At 34.8% G+C, this 15208-nt stretch overlaps 3 protein-coding genes and 1 pseudogene across 3 annotated transcripts; 2 read left to right on the forward strand and 2 right to left on the reverse strand.

Moving 5' to 3' along the window:
- Nucleotides 1-1494, forward strand: part of LOC18034773 — a 3988-nt pseudogene extending 2494 nt beyond the window's left edge.
- A 182-nt stretch (nt 1495-1676) lies between these two features.
- On the forward strand, nt 1677-3401 carry LOC18035447 (type III polyketide synthase B). Its single transcript, XM_006423518.2, has 2 exons — nt 1677-2009; nt 2144-3401. The coding sequence occupies exons 1-2, from the start codon at nt 1838-1840 to the stop codon at nt 3133-3135; spliced, it is 1164 nt and encodes a 387-aa protein (XP_006423581.1). The 5' UTR covers nt 1677-1837; the 3' UTR covers nt 3136-3401.
- A 68-nt stretch (nt 3402-3469) lies between these two features.
- Nucleotides 3470-7484, reverse strand: LOC18035059 (putative ER lumen protein-retaining receptor C28H8.4). Its single transcript, XM_006423519.2, has 6 exons — nt 7090-7484; nt 5961-6160; nt 5224-5364; nt 5015-5095; nt 4041-4165; nt 3470-3900 (listed from the first exon to the last, which is right to left on the reverse strand). Exons 1-6 carry the CDS (start codon nt 7310-7312, stop codon nt 3852-3854), a joined length of 819 nt encoding a protein of 272 aa, XP_006423582.1. The 5' UTR covers nt 7313-7484; the 3' UTR covers nt 3470-3851.
- A 3097-nt stretch (nt 7485-10581) lies between these two features.
- LOC18035546 (probable alkaline/neutral invertase B) lies at nt 10582-14843 on the reverse strand. Its single transcript, XM_006423521.2, has 5 exons — nt 14773-14843; nt 14017-14507; nt 12808-13239; nt 11576-12134; nt 10582-11139 (listed from the first exon to the last, which is right to left on the reverse strand). The coding sequence occupies exons 2-5, from the start codon at nt 14425-14427 to the stop codon at nt 10844-10846; spliced, it is 1698 nt and encodes a 565-aa protein (XP_006423584.1). The 5' UTR covers nt 14428-14507; nt 14773-14843; the 3' UTR covers nt 10582-10843.
- Between the last annotated feature and the right edge of the window lie 365 nt (nt 14844-15208).

A 15208-nucleotide genomic window follows, 5' to 3' on the forward strand; every position in this document is an offset into this window, starting at 1 on the left:
GGGCCCTTTGTGTCTGTTTAGGATCTCCATTAATTATAAATGCCAGTCTTAAGACTCATAATCCTAAATTGCTTCTTCATTTAAAGTGAAACTTGGTTTTATCTTTATGATGCTGAAATTCTTTGCAAATTTCATTTACTCTTGCATACTTGCTTCAGGTTTGCAAATTGTCTACGGGTGACTCTCTAGATATGTCCTCACAAGATGAAACATCAATTACTGCAAATGATGCAACTATTAAAGACATGGAGGTAAGAGCCGAATTTTAGCTATCTCTTAAACTGCATTAGGACCGGGAAAGTGAAGAAAAGAGGAGAAGAGAGAAAAGGGATGAGGCTCATCCTCTTTCTATCTATTTGGTTAAATAGGATAGAAGGGGAAGAGTTGTCATCACTTTTTCTTCCGTTAAGTATCCACTAAGAAGGGGAGCCTTCCAAGATGGCTGTTGGTGAAGCCCTACCTGTAAACTCTTCCCATATAAGTACTTGTGATGAACCTTTGATAAATCATCCCCAATTTTTCTGCTGAATTTCTGCCCTGTTACTGATATATCTTTGACCAAGAAGCATTTCCTTTTTTCTTCTTAGATGATGAAATAGAAAATTAAATTTATTTGTGAAGGCGTGTTTCCCTTTTTCATTGTTTATTTTTCAATTTGAGCTGTACTGTTCAATATATGCTTCCTGATTCATCTCTTGTTGTTTTAGTTATTCGGTAAAAATGTTGTACCGGCATCTGACATTGCATCTTAGGCCAAAGTACATTAATGGCTGAAAACCATTTACATTCTTAGTAAAGGAATATTCAAGCAAAGTAGACTACTATCCTCGTATATGCTATCATACATCACATGATATCGGGACATGACATATGAAATGGAAATTCAAATAGTTTCTTTCAACGTGTATGTTTCGTGTGTTTCTACATTGATTAATTTCTTTTTCCCCTGAATTTTGGTTTCAGGGAGCTGCTGTTGCATATGTGGCTGATCTTTTTAAAGTGCCTGCACTATTTGTGAAAGCTGTAACTGATTTAGTGGACGGTGATAAGCCAACTGCAGAGGAATTCATGCAAAATCTGGTTGCAGTTACTGCTGCACTTGAACAGTCAGTCTCCCAAGTCATTGATTTCATCAATGGAAAGCGCTTCTCTGAACTTTGACACGCTTGGTCCTGACTTTTTATTTTCCTGGAAAAAATAATTCACAAAATATTCATAAATCATAGTTCCATAAACCACCAGATACGGAGCTGTTGCTTGATTGTTATAGTTTTGAGTAGGTATGCGTTTTAGTTAGCCATCCGCTCAAAAGAAACTTCTTGTAATGGTAAATGCATATGGTTCGAGCTATTATTTGCTTAGTCATGTGAACTTTTTGAGAATCGGCTATTTGATTTCTTGCATTCAGTTACTTAACCGACGATCGATTCTGCTAATTATTTCGCACCGTCGAAGATATGCTTTAATGGTTCCAAGCGATTGGATTTTGTCTTATCGTATTTCTTCTACTTTGGACAACTACATTCTCTGGAAGATGCCACGGATTCACACATTGATGTGCTTGCACCAAATATCTATCAAGATCCATAAACATTTCCCGCATGAAACCCTTGCTTCCCAACTAATTCATTTATTTAGGAATTGCTCATTTCTGGTGTCAGGATATTTAAAATGTCAATTACCGCTTTCAAGTTCCCTTTTTATATTAACATTTTAACTTGTTGGCGATTGCTATAAATAGAAGTACCATTCAGTGTATTAGCTTCACTGTGGATTCAGGCAGTTTGAGCACACCTCCTGAAAGTTTCATCAACGTTTCTTTTGATAGAGAAGAAGCATGGGCAGCTTAGCAGGTTTCGCAAATAAGGCAAGCCCTGGCAAAGCTACCATTCTGGCTCTTGGCAAGGCTTTCCCTCACCAACTTGTCATGCAGGAATTTCTGGTTGATGGGTACTTCAAGAACACCAACTGTGATGATCCCGAGCTCAAGCAGAAGCTAACCCGACTCTGTACTCTTCATTCTCTTCACTTCCCCCTCTTTTATTTATTTGCATTCTGTAGAGGCAAAATACAATCTCTGACTAAGCTTACACATTGCTTCACATTGACTTAATTCATCTCCTTATATGGTATCATCTTACAGGCAAGACAACAACGGTTAAAACAAGATATGTAGTCATGTCAGACGAGATCCTGAAGAAATATCCTGAGCTTGCCATAGAAGGCCTTCCTACTGTGAAGCAAAGGCTTGATATCTGCAACAAAGCTGTCACCCAAATGGCCATTGAAGCTTCACAAGCTTGCATCAAGAGCTGGGGCAGGCCAATAACAGACATAACCCACGTAGTTTATGTCTCCTCAAGTGAAGCTCGGCTGCCTGGGGGTGATCTCTACTTGGCAAGAGGCCTTGGACTCAGTCCTGAGACTCAGCGTGTCATGCTCTACTTCATGGGCTGCTCTGGTGGAGTTTCTGGCCTGCGTGTGGCGAAGGACATTGCTGAAAACAATCCTGGAAGCAGAGTTCTGCTAGCTACTTCCGAAACTACAATTATTGGGTTCAAGCCACCAAGTGCAGAAAGGCCATATGACTTGGTTGGTGTCGCACTCTTTGGTGATGGTGCTGGAGCCATGATCGTTGGCTCAGACCCGGTTCCCAGTGAAAGGCCTCTCTTTGAGCTGCACACAGCAATCCAGAACTTCTTGCCAAATACCGAAAAAACAATAGACGGGAGGCTTACGGAAGAGGGGATTAGCTTTAAGCTGGCAAGAGAGCTGCCTCAGATAATCGAGGATAACATTGAAGGATTCTGTGGCAAGCTAATGGGCAATATTGGATTTACCAACAATGATTACAACAAGATGTTTTGGGCAGTTCATCCCGGAGGGCCTGCGATATTGAATAAGTTGGAAAAGAGACTGAATTTGTTGCCAGATAAACTGAATGCCAGCAGAAGAGCTCTGATGGATTATGGGAATGCTAGTAGCAACACCATTGTGTATGTGCTGGAGTATATGTTGGAAGAGAGTTTGAAAATGAAATCACAGGATCATGAAGACACCGATTGGGGATTGATACTGGCTTTTGGCCCTGGAATTACCTTTGAGGGCATTCTTGCTAGGAATCTCACCGTCTGAAAATAAGAGTGTGGCTCGAGTAGTTTCATACTCTTGGTTTTACAATCGTTAAGACAGAAAACAAAGCCTCAGTTTGTGTTAATCCCAGTGTCCTATGTTTGTTATTTTGTGTAATAAATTCAGCTACTCCCAACACCTTAAAACTTTTATTTGAAGCTTCGTCCTACATTTTGTGTTACAACAGATTCCACCTGTAAGTTCCAGCCTTAATTGGTAGCTCCGGCATCTAAAACAATGATGAAACCTTACTGCGGATTGCATCAAAATATATATATTTTCTATTTCTTGTATATCGATGCTAAACAAATTAAGTTTTTAATAAGATGACACGTAATAATATGAAAGCCGCCCAGTGCCCACATTAATTCAACACCAGTAGCCATTCAAAATATAAGGTCTGACTTTAATTGCATGACAAGATGGAGGCCCACAAAATCTAACATAAGCTTCCAACATTTATCGTATGCAAAAGATCAGCCTTGGCAGAGTTGAGTGACTATAAAATCATTTTCAAATATAAATATCCACCCAAATTTCCTGCATCCCCAACTTTCCTAAACAACCCATTTAACTTCCAATCATGATTGCAAGACCTAGGGAGTCCAAAATCGAAAGCAAAATGGGAATTTGAACCAGAACCACCAGCCACACGCTCTGATTAAAGTTAATTGTATATGTCAATGTGCTCATAGACCATGCACGACAATTTTTTGCAATTACACCACCCCGGAGGGAAGTCGGAGGACTAGCTGTCCGCCAAAGACACTGCAAAGCAAAGAATAATTGTTACCTACATAACAGTAACAGTACTGGGGAAACTACATTCAATAAGGTTTTACATATACATACGGTTCATCAAAATAAATGAAAGAGAGGGATAAGCACTTAAAAGATTTGCAACCAACCTTTTGACATAGTAGTAACAGAAGTCCGCTAAGATGAAAGTTTGGACAATCTCTGAGATAAGCACCATCGAAGGCCATAATCCATAGCCCAGGGCTACCAGCAAGTGTCCACGACTATCCAGAACCTGTTAAAAGCAACATACACAAAGCACCAACAGCAGATTTAAACATGCAATCAGTAAAAACACCACAATAAATGCCAATGACAGAAGAGAAATATTAAACGAACAAGCAAATCAAGTACTATTTCTAAAATATCTTAATCCGTTTAGAAACATATGAGTTAATCAAAGAGCTACATAGGCAAATCATGTTCCCCGTACCAATAGTCCTCCCCCCCCCCCCCCCCCCTCCTCTCTTTTTCTCAACATTGCATAAAAGAAAACCAAATCTCTCCCCAACCCTGACGTGAGTAGGATTCAAACCCAAACTAGTATCCACATCCTTATAACAGTAGTGGTAGCTTGAACAGTATTCTTGTAGGGTGCGAAACACTGGGAAATGAAAGCTTACTCTGCTGGTGGCATATGTGGTAGGGGGAAAATGCGATACCTAAATTGGTTCTAGTGGGTGTAGATAAGATGCCCAGCGGCAATAACATATAAGATACCATGTATGAATTCTCCCATGTTGATGTACGCAAAAAAGTTTCTGGAATATTATTAAAACGACTCAAATTTCCACTGTGTGTTGCTAGCCAGTAAATGCGTCAAATCAAATTTAGAAGCAGAAATCATCAAGATCCCGATCAATCCTGTTCTCTAAGAGTAGTATATTTTGCCTAAAGTAATTGTACCAGCACAGTTTCAATTAGACTCTAAAGTCATTGTTCCAGCACAATTTCAATTAGACTCCAAACATCAGCACAAACAGCATGGCCAATATTGAACGAAGAACACAATTAGAAGTGCCACAAAACAGGCTATTAACCTAAGCTAAATCACTACGCGAATTTCAACACTATGGAATAAGACCTGGAGAACCCAGTGGGCACAGCTCAAAAACCTCGCAACACCAAGCGCAAATACATAATGGGCTGTGAATGGTTCAACAATCTGAAAAAAATAAAAAAAGAAGATCATTATTTGGAAGGGTTTATCAATAAAAGCAATATTATTTAGGATAGAAAAATGGACCAATTTCAAGCTAATAAGCATATATGTTGCCACCTAGAAAAAGGTACCTTTGTGTTCTGCATCACCCGCAACTGGGGCAGTACTGAAACAGCTTCCAGATAAACACAGAAAGCCCAGAAAATCCTATTCAATATATTATGCGAAGTCGATGGATGAATTAACAGAGCCAATACTGCACAGGGTACCACCTGTACCAAAATTTTAAACAGGATATTGCTTTCACAAACGAATAAATAAGTTCAAAAGAAGGCACAACTAACACAATCACGATTAATTTGCAGAATCTGGCCAGCGTAAACTGAGGACCCATTTGGGATTGTTGTTGGGAGACTCAAAAGTGATTTTGAGTAGCTAAAAGCTAATTTTAGAGTTCAGTAAATTTTTTAAAAAGTTCATATCATCCCATAGCAGATTTTGAAAAGCAGGGAAGAAATAGCTTTTTTATATGGTAAGCAAGATAAACCCTCAGTAAATCAGGAGACCAATTAGTTTACCCTGCAAATCCATTTCTAGATATGTATTAACTGCAAAACATTTTAAATGACAAACTAGCCTGGAGTGCAAAGCAAAAATACAAGTAACGTGATCATCTTTTCATAAAAGATTTTTGCTTTTACACAGACAATAGATAAATTGTTTAACCATTTCTACAAATAAAGAACACATATGAAACCCGGAAACAATGACTGATAGACATCACAAAAATATGATCAGTGCCCTTACAGATATAATTGACTGTTGTTTAAAAAACTAGAAAAATAGGCATAAATGGTAGAAAACTTACCACATAATATATTGCAAAGTTGTCCTTGTCCTCCATGTAACTAGACCTTAGATTGAAACGGATCATATAAATAACCCAAAGGGTCGTAGCCAAAGTAGCTAAATCCAGTAGGGTGTGTATATCATATTCCATCACAAAACTACAGTATAGCCTCACAGCTAAGAAAATAGCTGTTAGTTCCTGGGATTTGAGTGACAGTCCTGCAAATAATCAAAAGAATTTTAATGACTGAGGCAGTCTAAAGATAATAACCTACACAGCCGTCTTGAAAAGAAATCACAGACATTATATCAAGAAGAAAATATTACCTAGACAAAAGCTCTGTAATATCAACTAAGGCCAAATAAATATAAACTTATTTAAGTAAGGCAACATTGGTAGACATGTCTTCAACTTAATAAACGAGTCTCTACCCCATAATTACCATAATAAGGATCTATTCTTGAATTGTAGAACCTCCTGAACAAGTCTAGTGATAAAATTGTGCGACCATATCTTTAAAAAAAAAATTTTAATTATAAATCACATGTTCTAGAAAACATCATTATCTTCCCTTTTCTTTTGCGTCACATTTTGAGGAACCAAACATACTCAAAACATCAGAAAGGATCAAAAATAAATAAAAAGCACGGGACTATCCTTCTCAAAGAAACAATTTAAGCAAGCAAAAGAAAAAAATACAAGATTATCACTGACCAACCAACCAAATGAAAAAAGTGTGAAAGTGCGATCATATTTACCCAAGCATCATCACATTAGAAATTCCCAATCAACCTAACTTAGAAACCCTAATTAAAAGCAAAAAAAAAGTACAATTCAACAAATATAAATATAAAAACAATAAATCAAAACGCCCAATTCGTCAACAAATCCCAAACTTTCTCTTCTTGACTCACCACAATCTATCATCCAACAAACAAACACATCATCAAACTGAACAGCAATAAATAACAAACCCTAAAATTTCGCATTCATCACAAAATCCCAACTTTAGAAACTACAAGTAATAAAGAAAAAATAATAATTTCTTCGCAAAATCAATATGTAAAACCCATCCAAAAAATAAAATTTATTACGAAAAGATCCAAAAAGCTTTATATTTTAATTTTTTTCTTCTGTTATCAATTACCAGCACAAGTTTTCTCTTTCATGAGCTTGTATATTAACACGGAGATTCCAATGGAGTGCACGGCCTCGGCAGCAACGAAGAGGTTATCGTGGTCGTGTACAATGAATCGGAGCAAAACCAGCGCTGCCATGCCGGAGACCACCGCCAAAAATGCCTTCACTTTCGGCGGCTGTCGCCGGACCCATGTCGAAACCGCGTGGATCGGCCTCTTCGGCGCCCTCATGAGCGGTCTAAAAATATTTTACCGGAAATTAAGAGAAAGTGCGAGAGAGTGAGATGTAATTTAGAGAGAGCGAGACAATTGAGTTTCCGATTGGGGCTTTGCTCTCTAGTGATGATACATCGGTTTTAGCTCTGCTCCGAATATAATTTGCGGGGTAAAAGTTTGTTTAATCCTATATTAGTGTACATTTAATTTTTGTATTTTTAAAACACCTTAAAATGTCTTTGTTATTAAATATTGACACTTATACCATTATTTTTTTTAATTTACTTTTATAATATTATATTTTTATAATAATATTTTTTTTTGGATATTAATAAAAAATTAAATTATCAAATTAAACTTAAAAATAAAATAAAAACAAAAAAGGTATATATTGATTTTTGTAGAAACTCACGTATGTCTAAAAAATTAATATCGTAAAAAATTACATTATCAATTTTTTTAGAAAAATTAATATTTTAACACAAGAGTGTGTTTCATAAAAATTAATATATATATTTTTTATTTTATTTTTTAGTGTTAAATTAGTAATTTATTTTTCCTTTTTAATAATGTCTAAAAAAATTATTATAATAGGGTTATTTTTTCTTTTTAATAATGTCTAAAAAATTATTATAATAGGGCAATTTTATAAAAATAAGTTAAAAGGAACAAAAGATAATAATAAAAGTGTTAATAATTTAATGGTAGGGATGGTTTGAGGTATTTTTAAAAATATAAGAACTAAACGAGCACTAACTTCAAAATATAGAGATTAAACGAGCTTTTACCCTAATTTGCGCTCTCGGTCGGGTATGGATTATCGGGTCCGGATCTGAAAAATTATTTGACCAAATGGTCTTGTAGACTATTTTTTTGGGTTGGAGCATGGGCGCACGATGGGTTGACCGTAGAGGCGTATACGTGGGGTTGGGTAACCAATAACTAACTACTACATTAATGTTTTCTTCATTTTTATTTTTTAAGGAGCATTTATATTTATATTTATTATTATTTTATTTTATTTATATTACAAAATTTTATTTAGGGAGATTGCCAATTTCCCCCTTACAGTAATCGACATATATCATTTCTCTCCCTACTATTTTTATAATGGACAAAAACCCCCCTGATAGTATAAGTTTACAATATTATCCTTATTTTCAACTACTGTTTTATTTATATTTATTATAAATTAAATAAATCACATGAATAGAAACTAAATAAAAAATTAAGCATTAAAAACAAGAAAATATATGTTTTGATATGAGAAAAAAATTAATAATAAATTTTTTTTCTTGTATTTATTTATTTTGTAAAAATTTTCTTATAATAAATATATAAGAAAGTTATTATAAAATGATAACAAAATTATTATAAGAAAACTTGAATGACAAATAAAAATTTATTATAAGATAAATAATAGGAGTATTGGCACTTTCTCCCCTACAGTAATTAACATATACCATTTACTCCCTTGTTGTTTTCAAAATGGCCAAAAACCCCCCATGACAGTATAAGTTTATAATATTACCCTTATTTTTAACTATTCTTTTATTTATATTTATTATAAATTAAATAAATTACATGAATAGAAACAAAATAAAAAAAATTAAGTATTAAAAATAAGAAATATATATTTTGATATGAGCAAAAAATTAATAATAATTTTTTTTCTTGTAATTATTTATTTTGTGAACATTTTCTTATAATAAATATTTTGTAATATTTTAAAATTAAATGTAAAAAGTATAGGCAAAATATTTTATTATTTATCTTATAATAAATTTTTATTTGTCATTCATGTTTTCTTATAATAATTTTTTTTATTTTATAATAACTTTCTTATATATTTATTATAAGAAAATTTTTACAAAATAAATAAATAAAAGAAAAAAATTTTATTATTAATTTTTTTCTCATATCAAAACATATATTTCTTTTTTTAATGCTTAATTTTTTATTTAGTTTCTATTCATGTGGTTTATTTAATTTATAATAAATATAAATAAAAGAGTAGTTGAAAATAAGGGCAATATTGTAAACTTATGCTATCAGGGGGGTTTTTGGCCATTATAAAAACAGTAGGGGGAAAAATGGTATATGTTGATTACTGTAAGGGGGAAATTGGCAATCTCCCTAAATAATAAAATATTTTGCCTATACTTTTTACATTTAATTTTAAAATATTACAAAATGTTTATTATAAGAAAATGTTCACAAAATAAATAATTACTAGAAAAAAAATTTATTATTAATTTTTTTTGCTTATATCAAAATATATATTTATTGTTTTTAATACTTAATTTTTTTTATTTAGTTTCTATTCATGTAATTTATTTAATTTATAATAAATATAAATAAAAGAGTAGTTAAAAATAAGGGTAATATTGTAAACTTATACTGTCATGAGGGTTTTTGGTCATTTTAAAAACAGTAGGGAAGTAAATAGTATATGTTAATTACTGTAGGGGGGAAAGTGGCAATCCCCCTTTTATTTATATATTTAAAATCTAAACCTAATAAAAAAGATTAACTGTAGCTATTCTAAAATTTTATCTTATGTTTTACCGCAAATAATGTGGTATATGTGTTATTTATTGAGCAACCAATAAATTTTTCATAGATTCGAATTGAATTAATTTTAAAAAATAATTTTTTTTCAAATATGATGTACATACCCATATTAAAAAAAAAAATCTTTTGAAACTGACTCAATGTTGTAAGTGAAATATGTTTGATAATGTTCCGAGTTTTGTTAAGGAAGCAATAATGATGTTAATGTCGTGATATAAATATATATGCCTTACTTTTGCATGTTTTAATTGATGACAAATAATTAACTATATGTTTCCTCAGTGAATCTCATTGCAAGCTTAATTTGGCAGTAAATCTGATAAAAAAATTTAGTAACTCAAATAACACTCCATGTGGTGAGGCTTCTTATAAGCAGTAGCACGTTAAGGGCTTCATACACAGACTTGAAGAAAATCAAAGTCAAATCTCTTTGCTGTGTTTTGGGCATTCTATCTTAGCATGGCAGACTGAAAGAGTTGCTGAAAGAATCGTTCAATTCAAATCTTCATGATCTCAGCAATCTCCCAGATACGATTATGCAATCAATAAATTTCTACGTACATCTGAGAATACGTGTAACACCTATATAAAGGTACATTCTTAGTGTTCTTTCAATTAGTGAAAAAAGCTTTTCATTCATATTTCTAAATGTGATTTTGTTTTGAGAAAGTGCTTTTTTTAAGTTTAATCTCGTCTTTGATGCATCATGACTAAACCCAGATGATTAAATTAGGAAAATATAGCTATCAAAAGTGTTTGAAGAAGGCAAGATTGAAAAAAAAAAGGGCATAGCAAAATTGCGAAAAGGGAAAAGACATGATACATGATGCATCCTAAAAGCACCCTACATGGAAACTGGAAACATGAAACTAAGAGTGGCAAAAGACTCATTCTAGCTCTTGCTTACTGTGCCTCTCCAACATCACCGTCATGTTACAAGGTTGATAGCTAAAATGGACAAGGTGATGCACATCAGAATGTCCATGAATGTGATCTTCTCAAAAGGGGTTTCAATTGTTTGTCTTCCTCGAGTGATATCATTCCCAAATGAGATGGGTCTTCTAACATCATCTTTGCCACCAAGTAACCGGCAATTGACCAAGTTTGGAACTTGCGGGCCTGTTTTCCGATGTATCGACCAAGCTTCCCATCATAATACTCGGGCCAGCTATCTTTCAGCAACCTGCTTTCAGCAAGTTCAATGGCCCGTCTAGCAATTTGAGGGCGCCCGGTCTTTATACATGCAGCAGTGAGAAGCCACAGAAGTACTGCACCCGTTGCCAAAGGCAAAAAGAATATCTAAGCAAACATCTTAGCTAAGAATCAAAAGTATTGAACAGAAATATATAATACTTCAATTGTCCTATCACGATCAATTAAGAGTTGGTCCAACTATTTTGGTGCTGAAAATTATTAGTAGGTACGAGATGGAGAAATCAACTTCATCTCTGTAACTTATCAAGTCCCAGTTTTACAAGAAATGAAATATACTTTATAAATGGGATTTTGAATTTGTAAGAAAGTGAAACATCAATAGTGTGCAAAAGAAGCTGCAAATTCTGGTCAGCTGGCCAAAAGCTAGGCATAGCAGATTCAACTATCACAAGGCATCACTCTGACTAAAGACACTTAGCAGTCCAGATGGTATAGGAGTTTGAGTCAATCCTAGTGGTTTTCTGAGAAGATGTATAAAGCAGAACATACCTGGCCAAGATCCCCCATTGTGGTAACTCCACCTGGTATTTTTTGGATCGCATCCTGTAATGATTCTCCAGTCATGGCTTTCTATTGCTGGATAGCAAACCTTTATTGGCATTTCTCCAACCAACTCCTCCCAGCGTGATTCTATAAGATCCATAATTGCATTTGACTGTTCTTCAGTGGCCAATGATGAAAGAATAGCAATGCAATTGCCCAAGGCAAACCAGCGGAAATCCATTTTAGCAGGGCTAACATTGCCAATAAAGTAGCCACCTCTAATTGGCATGAAATCAAAAACCCATTCTGGAAGTGAATCTGGAATTACATTAAATTTGTTGACTGCGGTGTGAGAATACTCCTCTGTTTTATATCGATATATATCATTAAGCTGCTTCAAATCTAGCCAAAAATAACTTCTCATGTGATAGTTTAAGGCATGAAGACGTTTAACTATTCTTTCAACAAATTCCTTTCCCTCGTCATCTTGCTTGAGTAAAACCAAAGCACATCTTAAAGCCATGAAGAACAGGGCCTGTATCTCAATTGGGTATCCATAAACACCCTGAAAATATGTAAAAATGATGAAGCTGATGATGTAGAATTGCAGCATAAAGAAGATAAAAGACCACATTTCATTTCATAAACCAACTTCAATGGGGTACGCCTAACCACCCTGAAAATATGTAAAATGTAAATGCATATTGAAGGATAAAGTAAAATAACTGCTACTATGGGCAACCCAAATCGCAATTCACAAGCATGCCATCAATGCCAATTATTGGAAAATCCAATACAATTAATCTGTCAACTACGTTCTGGGTCAATAGGTGTTGGAATAGGAATGACAGAAAAAGTAGTTGTCTATTAGGTATACTAGAAAATCTCAATATCATCGTCAATGAAAAGCAAACGTTTGGTGTTCAACAGACTGACATCTGGTGTTCAATGGACTGATCCTTTTTTTTTCTCAAGTTTCTCAAGCAACAATGCAGAAAGAGAAGGAAAGAAAACAGAGCGCTGAACTAATGAAGTAGACCATTAAATCTGTTTCAAGTTGGCATCAACTCATGGGAGCCAGGAGTAAGCAGTTTAGAATGGATTGTAAGAAAGGAAACTAAGTGCTACGTGTTACATTAAGCAGAAAGAAGTTCATTTACATTTTTTTAAAAGCTAATTATTGATAAATTAAGTTGCAACCTTAAATCTGAAACTGATAATATCCTGTGAGCACTCACCATTCTTCGATCAATCATGCAGCATCCATCAGCACATAGAAGAGTAGGGAATGTGTCAAAACCTTCCGAGAGACATAAACTCAGAATTAGCCGCATACCCTTCTGGCATTCGGGCAGCTCAGCCAACGAACTGTCTCCCGTTGACTTTGTGTAGGCCCGAAGTAATATGATCCACCAGAAGCCAGAATCAACAGGAGCCACCCTTCCTATTGCACTCTCCCCAAAATCAGCTATTAAAGTCTCAGTGTTCCGGATTGGATCATGAAGCACTTTGAAACTAGCTGGCATCACTCCTTCCCCAAGCTGAAACCTATCAATCTTTTTCTCCCACGATTGCAGCCGAAGCGTCTTCAAAATAAAGTTCTTTACTATCTCTGGTTCCCCATTCATCAAAAAGGCCAACGCACTTGGAACAAAATCTCTGACAAACACCTGCACAAATAAACTCCCATTCATACCACCACACACACCAACCGTACACTTTTCCAACACCAGCCTCATACACAAAACCAAGCGGCCCAAGCACAGAACAAATATATATATACAATGCACAGAGACAATAAATTTGCACAAATAGAGCCTTCTAGTTCCACTAATTCAAAGTCCATAGTATAAGATCTCCAATTAAGAGATCATATTTTCCTACATAAATCTTATGGCAATATAAAGTTTAACTTTGTCAATAGACACAATACTATATATAACAGCTCAAGAGTTTAGACTCCCATATGCATACTTCTACCTGGCTCTTTGTGATTCCGCATTAAGTCACTACAATTCAGCACAAATTAGTAGCAAGTACACAACCGTTTTACATTTTCTAAAATACATACTTCCGCACTAGACAAAAAATTCTACATGCAAATATATTTTAAAAAAAAAAAGTCCGTATAGAGATGTCCCTACGCATACTTCTACATGGCTCTTGGCAATTCCACGTTGAGTTACTACAATTCAGCACTAAATTGGCAGCAATTACAAACCATTTTGCATTTTCTTAAGTACGGACGTCCACACTAGACAAAAATGTCTGTGTAGAGCCGTCCCTATGCATACCTGTACATGGCTCTTTGCAATTCCCCGTTAAGTTACTACTATTTACTACAATTCAGCACTAAATTTGCTAACAATTATGTAAACACAGACGTAGGCACCATATACATGTAAATGTAACAAAAGGTTGAAAGCCTGAAACATTTTATTATATACCTGATCATAGTTAAGCTCTTCCTCAGAACTATCCAATGCAGCAATGGTGCCGACCGGATTGCCGCGAAAATAGACTAACGAACGGCGCAGAGCATCCCAAGCTTCGCCGACCATCGGGTGCGGCTCGTAGCCAATCAGCGATCGCGGCGTGTTGAATCCCGACCTTCTACCGGGCGAAAACGGTGCGTCTGGATTATGATCGATCACTAACCGAGAAAAGTTGGCGTTGGCGTTGGCGTTATCGGCGCTCCTTGTCATTACACGTGGCGAAAATCCAATGGACAGTTCACTAAGCGACCGCTCATCGAACGATCTCTGTCTTTCTCTGTCCATATTCAATGACCTCGGCTTCTCTGATAGCTTCGAGAAATCACATTCGTTGCACTCAGCTACCGTACACAGCGTATCCATCTTTTTTTCCTTCTTTTTAAAAAATAAATTTTATTTTTATTTATTTATTTTTTTCAAAATTCGAATTTTCATTCAATAACCTGCAATTTGATGAACAGAAATCAGTTTCAGCCATCGCTAACAGAGACCAGCATGCATGTGATTACGTGAATATAATAAATAAAAAATAATAATTCCATTTGCAATCTTTTATGAACAGAAATCAGTTTCAGCCATCGCTAACAGAGACCAGCATGCATGTGATTACGTGAATATAATAAATAAAAAATAATAATTCCATTTGCAATCTTTATTATTTTTTGAATTAAAATTGAAAAATAATGAATTAATCTGAGACTGACTGACCGCAAGGTTCGGTAACGCTTGTTTCGCAGATTCGGAGAAGGAGGAAATGAAACAAGCGTACTCCACTTTATACAGACTGTCCATAATTTTTATACACGACACACATTTTAGTATTCAATTTTGTTTTCTTAAATGAATGATGTCAGGTGGGTCCCAGCAAAGCGATTGTTAGATGGTGACCGTATTGATAATTTAGATCTTAAGCCGGAGTGCCCATTTTGAAAAAATATTGTTTACATAATAAATAATGTAAGTGGTCAAGTGTTCATTTTTTTAATTAGTGGGGGGTTAATTTTTTTTTTAAATAAAAATCTGCTCTAAAGTTCGCTGCCCTCATAGAAATTGATTGATAGGTTCAATTTGATTACACGTGAAGAACAGAATAACGAAGTGAACAAGTATTTAAGTGGCATCTTAATTGAGATATTTTTAAGCT

This window comes from Citrus clementina, unplaced genomic scaffold, assembly GCF_000493195.1.
Source record: "Citrus clementina cultivar Clemenules unplaced genomic scaffold, Citrus_clementina_v1.0 scaffold_8, whole genome shotgun sequence".
Lineage (NCBI taxonomy): Eukaryota > Viridiplantae > Streptophyta > Magnoliopsida > Sapindales > Rutaceae > Citrus > Citrus x clementina.

Coding starts and splice junctions, on each gene's coding strand:
- LOC18035447 (XM_006423518.2), top strand. CDS start 1,838: ATGGGCAGCTTAGCAGGTTTCGCAAATAAGGCAAGCCCTGGCAAAGCT. Junction 2,010..2,143: donor GCAGAAGCTAACCCGACTCT/GTACTCTTCATT, acceptor ATCATCTTACAG/GCAAGACAACAACGGTTAAA.
- LOC18035059 (XM_006423519.2), bottom strand. CDS start 7,312: ATGAGGGCGCCGAAGAGGCCGATCCACGCGGTTTCGACATGGGTCCGG. Junction 5,365..5,960: donor ACTTTGCAATATATTATGTG/GTAAGTTTTCTA, acceptor ATTTTGGTACAG/GTGGTACCCTGTGCAGTATT. Junction 4,166..5,014: donor GTGCCCACTGGGTTCTCCAG/GTCTTATTCCAT, acceptor TGCTTTTAACAG/GTTCTGGATAGTCGTGGACA.
- LOC18035546 (XM_006423521.2), bottom strand. CDS start 14,427: ATGGATACGCTGTGTACGGTAGCTGAGTGCAACGAATGTGATTTCTCG. Junction 13,240..14,016: donor AAGAGCTTAACTATGATCAG/GTATATAATAAA, acceptor TTATTTGTGCAG/GTGTTTGTCAGAGATTTTGT. Junction 11,140..11,575: donor CAATGGGGGATCTTGGCCAG/GTATGTTCTGCT, acceptor CAACGGGTGCAG/TACTTCTGTGGCTTCTCACT.